The sequence below is a fragment of the Triticum aestivum genome, chromosome 7A (genome assembly GCF_018294505.1).
Source record: "Triticum aestivum cultivar Chinese Spring chromosome 7A, IWGSC CS RefSeq v2.1, whole genome shotgun sequence".
Lineage (NCBI taxonomy): Eukaryota > Viridiplantae > Streptophyta > Magnoliopsida > Poales > Poaceae > Triticum > Triticum aestivum.
Window position 1 is genome coordinate 721,287,259 of NC_057812.1, and position 5,691 is coordinate 721,292,949.

Here is a 5,691-nt window from a genome sequence, read left to right on the forward strand (position 1 = left end):
CTCATAGCAGGGCACAAGCTCACGCCACGTGATGGCACTTTAGCGCCGGTTCGTGTCGAACCGGTACTAAAGGGGGGTCCCTTTAGTGCCCACCAATTAGTTATGGAACCTTCACTAAAGGCCCTTACGAACCGGTTTTAAAACTCCGTTTTCTACTAGTTTTAGATCCCATTGTACACAATGTTTCCATTGATCTAATATACGCGAGGCTCAATTTAAAGAAAAAAACAAAGAAACGTTAAGAAACATGTGGACATGAACGAGAAATGAAATGCAGAGAACAATGCATGGTATTATTACATCTTACCAGAAATAATACTTTTAATGGAGCACTTTAGATGGCCCATGAAGAATCACCCCATGCAAGAGAGAAAACAATATCGCCACCAAACTTAGAGAGAACACGCGAGGCAGACATCGGAAGACAAACTGTGTGGAATAAGCCACGTTGGGGTCGATCACATCAACCGTAGATCTCCCTGTCGCAGACAATGATGCCGTCGCTGTCCGCGTAGAGCCACTCCCCGTCACGGACCACGGCACCGCCGACGTCGACGTCCACGTGCATCTCCGTGGCGCCGCTCTTCCCGGGCTTGCGGGGGTTGCTGGCGAGCGCGCGGACGCCGATGGCGCAGCCGTTCACGTCATCCACGTCGCGGACGCAGCCGTTCACGACAGCGCCCGCCCAGCCGCTGCCGCGCGCCACCTCCGCCAGCGTGCCGCCGATGAGTGCGCACCGCTTGCTGCCACCGCCGTCGAGCACCAGGACGCGGCCCTCGCCGGGGGTCTCCAGGAGCGCGCGCAGGCCCGCGTTGTGCTCGAGGACGCGCATGGTGACCACCCGGCCCGAGAAGGACCTGCACTGGCCGTACGGCTGGAAGACGGGCTCCAGGATCCGCAGCTCGCCGGCGAGGATCAGTGAGGCGTTCGCGTCGCACAGGTCGGCCACAGGGGTTGGGAACTTCTCTGAAGCCATCGATCGATCTGCATATATGCATGCACCGGAAAAGCACAATACATGTAGTATTACTGTTAGACTGTTAGTACCTACCAAGCTACTGCTATCCCATGTTGAAAACTAACATGATAAGCATACTACGAAATAACCTGATGCAAACAAAGATGATAAGTGATAAGGTCGTTGCAACTTGCAAAGATTTCTGCCCCCCTTTCTCTTGCGTGCTTGTGTTACGACAAAAGAGCTCTTTATATAGAAGTGAACTAGCGGGGTGACCCGCGCAAAGATTTTCTATGTGCTTTTATGCCCATATTAGCATTGAGTTGTTGGTAAGAGGCAGACATATAGCCAAAATACGTAATGCGTATACGGTATATGCATTTTGTCACCGTTATTGGTAAGGTACCTCGGCACATGGAATTTTTAAATTTAATGTAAAAAGTAATATGATACTTATCCCGTATGTATCGTCCAAACTAAAATATTGTGGCCCATATATACCTTGATGAAATATCTGCGGAATCTATTGAATTTGTTTTATTGTGCTGTTAGTAATGGTTTTGTTCCCCTAAAAAAAACGTAATGGATTTTGTGATGCCCCCATGCCATACCAATCTTTATAGAGTTTGGCCGAGTTTTTATCTCTTCCTTTTCTTCTTCATCTAATCAATTGTGTTCTGTCTTTTTTCCCCACTAAATGGCATTTTAATTATTGGTTTTGGTATGTTTACCGAGAATTTTTAATAGACTACCAAATAAAGCTTATAATATAACATGTCTATTAGAACTGGCTCGTCATTATTGCAGTGACCAGAGATGATTCTACCATGCTAATGTTGAACTCCCTCCGTTTGGGTTTATTAGCCTAAAGACAACTTCTCTTAGACCAAGACACATAGTAATTTACTTACATTAATTCTTCCATTCCACTCCCAATGCATTCTCTCACATGCATGCAGCCAATAAAAAAGCATGCATAAAATGTATTAATTTCCCAGCCATGGTACCAACAACAATGGCTTTCAATGCAACCAGTGAAATGATTGCATGTATGCACCTTTCCAAAGCGAGGCCTTATAAAAGGGGACATGCTTGTGATGCCGAGAGGCCTAATAAACTCAGACCGAGGGAGTATTTCATCTAATTATCTCTATTGCTTAGTTGTGTAAGAAAACGTTTAACTATTGATATGCATTAATAGAAAAATGCTAAAATAACTTTGATTTTGAAATCTTGACATAACTATTCTTTTTTGCGAGTGACATATCTTTTTTTTTGTGAAGTGACATATCTATGTACTACCTCTGTCCTGGTTTATTAGTCCCCATTTTATTCTGTGCCAAACTTTTACCTTAAATTTAACTAATAAAATGTTAATGCATGTCATAAAATTATATAATTGAAAACTATGTCGAAATATGAATCCAACAATATAATTTTTTGCGACATGCATTAATATTTTGTTAGTTAAATCTATACTTAAAATTTGACACAAAATACAAAGGGGACTTATAAACCAGGACAGAGTTGGTGTTTAACGAAGGAACTAAATAGTACATGTAAGAGATACTCTATTTTTAATAAGTGCATATATAGGTCCTCTTGTGCGGTCCCTTTGCTTTCCTCATCGAATTTCCTTAGCTGGTTCCATCACTAATTTTGGGAATATAGTTCCTCCATCAAAGAAAAGTATAGCTTGTGCAGAATGTATGTCTTCACACCAGACATGTTTAGTCCTTTGTCATATGTATCCAATCTATCTCTGCAAAGGTTGCAGTCTGGTATAAATTGTATGAAACAATGAAAATAAATATGTCATATTATCTTTTTTTTGGGTGAACCGATACATCATATTATGAATCGCTAGCTTCAAATTACATGTAGAAGATAGTACAACACATGCAATCCTCCTAGCTACCTGGTTCGAGAAAATAGAAAAAAAATAGTTACGTACGGATGATTAAATCAATAGGCTAACCTTGGCTATTCCTCTTCTGAGAGCCGATTGATCGTTCACATGTGAACTTGACAACCTAGCTAGACAGCCATTTGGCCGAGTAGAGAAGTGGACGCTAAGCTTATTCATAGCTCAAAAGCCTTGCCATAGCCCACAGATGCATTCTCGTCTTTTAGTTTGCGCACATAGTAGCTTATGATTTTTATTTTTATTTTTTGCTTATTATGATCCTCAGTTCCTCACGATCGTCCTTCGGACACCTGGTACCATGACATCCAGAATCTCACATCGGTCGGAGCCAAGGAGAGCCTATCTATCCTGCGGCTGCGAGGGCCGCTACCATGACATGGAGCTACTGCCATGCTCGCAGCCTCATTTACCGGCGCAGGCCCAACCGAAGTCTTTTGATAATACAGTATAATATAGGTCTTCTCGATGCCTAAAGAAAAATCTTCCCGCTGGACGTGATTATGCAAGATGTATATTACCTGAGTTATGAACGATATCTATTGTTGTATTCTATAATCCGGTCAAGGATCTCTGTCTTTTGAACGTGACTTGCCCAAAAAATACGTTCCTCTTTTATCGTCTGACCTGCCCAAAATGAAAAAAAGCTACGACTACAACGTGAAGGTCTCTAGATTTCCTTTTTTTAGTATGATTTCTTTAAATTTAATAGGCTCTTCTTTTATCATCAAAAATCTGAACTGTATAATAGATTCAAACCCCAACAAAAAAAGATTCAAACCGCACCTGACAACATCTCCTTTTTCCTCGTGTCTCTGATTACCTTCCCTTATTTCTACATACAATAAACACACGCGATGGTGGCATTTTAAACTTCAGTGTGTCCTTCTCCTGTCCGTGACTCTTTTTTCTGGAGGCGAACAACATGTGGTTGAATGGTTAGAGGGACTGTGGTATATTAGCCTATCAGGGTTCAAAACTTGGTGCTCGCATTTATTTCTCGATTTATTTCAGTATTTTCGGCGTTGCACATTCAGTGGGAGAAGACGTTCCCGTCAACGACGAGGTGCCTATGGTGACTTCATAAATTTCAAGATGATATGCCGGCTCAGTCTATCGGAGGTGCTCATAGGGTAGAGTATGTGTGTGTACGCGTTCATATGGGTGAGTGTATGTACGTGTATATGAGCGTTTGCGTCTGTATTGTGTAAAAAACTCTTTTTCTAGACTCGTGCACGTAATTGTGATGACATGTGATTATGGCATTGTGAACATCAGCGTGTCCTTCTCCTGTAAGTAAATAGATTCAAACCCCACTAAGAAAAGATTCAAATCGCACCTGACAGCATCTCATTTTTCCTTCTGTTTCTCATTACCTTCCCTTATTTCTACATACAATAAACACACGTGATGGTGGCATTGTAAACTTCAGCGTGTCCTTCTGTACGTAACTCTTTTTTCTAGAGACTCATGCACGTAATTGTGATGGCACGTGATTGTGGCATTGTGAGCATCAGCGTGTCCTTCTCCTGTACGTAATTGTTTTTTCTTTTTCGAGAAACTCTGGCACGTACTATTTGTGATTGCACTTTCCCATCATATATGCATGTAAGTGATGGCCGTGGCATGTGCAACATAACATATGCCTAGACACAATATTTTTATGTAACGCTACTCCCTCCGTCATAGTTTACAAGTCCTATGCGATTACCTAGGTTGTCAATTTTATCATCCTAATATAAATTATATAACACAAAAATTATACCTTTTGAAAATATAACATTTGAAGTTTATATTGGTATATTTTTTGTAATATATGACTTGTATTAGGTTGGTCAAATTGACGAACTAGGGATACGCGCACGCCCTGTAAACTGAGAGAGGGGGTATTTTTTTTAAAATCTTAGCCATTTATATTAAAAGTTAATGATTGAGAATTTATGTGGATGAACGTGATGGCTTATTTGTCTCTTGTTTTAATAATATAATAATAGATAGATAGATAGATAGATAGATAGATAGATTTTCCCACGTGCCATTGTTGGAGTGGTACGACGTAGTGTCTATATAACAATGGTGAACCCAAGATTTTTGGTCACCGGACGAAATATATGATGATAGTGCCAAAAAAAGGTCCTATATTTTGAGACAGGGAGTACTAATCTTATGAAACAACACTTATGTACTATCGAGGTCGAATTTTTAAACAGTAAAATGCATGGGCATGTTTCGATCTGGGAAAGAAGAAGCACAATATCTTTCATATATTGTTACTAGCCGCCGGGTCAGGGCGATGCAGGTGTCCCGGTCAGAGCAAGACGGTGACGGCCGGTGTAGATCGACCGGCGGGCAGGCGCGCAGACGACGGCTGTGAGGGGCCGCCTGTCGCGCGAGGCCGCTGGCTCGGTGAAGAGGCCGGACGGTCGCGCCAGTGTCGAATTAGAGGCGCACGGATGTCGACGGCGGCGGCGGGCGATGCAAACCGATTTTAGATCGGAAAACTAAAAAGAAACCGTTGATCAAGATGACCGGCGGAAGAGAGAAAAACCCGGAGCAAGTGCCCGGAAAAGAGACTCTCTAGGACATCGGTCAACACGGCCAGTGGACGAACCCTAAGTACGGGCGTTAATTTTATTTGATGGTCTCCCGATAGTGCACGCGAGTTTCGAGCGAAAGCTTCACCCTTTGGCACCAGCGCCGGCGATGCCCATGGGTGCTGTTTTCTTCCTAAAGAAGTCACCGTGGGTCTCAACCTTGTTCGATGGCTCCGGGTTAAAACCCTTGTTTGTATGATCGGGCTTGGTAGCGC

At 42.6% G+C, this 5,691-nt stretch overlaps 1 protein-coding gene across 1 annotated transcript; it reads right to left on the reverse strand.

The window, feature by feature from the left end:
- Nucleotides 1-333: 333 nt before the first annotated feature.
- On the reverse strand, nt 334-1,119 carry LOC123147062 (putative 4-hydroxy-4-methyl-2-oxoglutarate aldolase 3). The gene has a single exon (XM_044566309.1). The coding sequence runs from the start codon at nt 974-976 to the stop codon at nt 464-466; it is 513 nt and encodes a 170-aa protein (XP_044422244.1). The 5' UTR covers nt 977-1,119; the 3' UTR covers nt 334-463.
- Nucleotides 1,120-5,691: the final 4,572 nt, after the last annotated feature.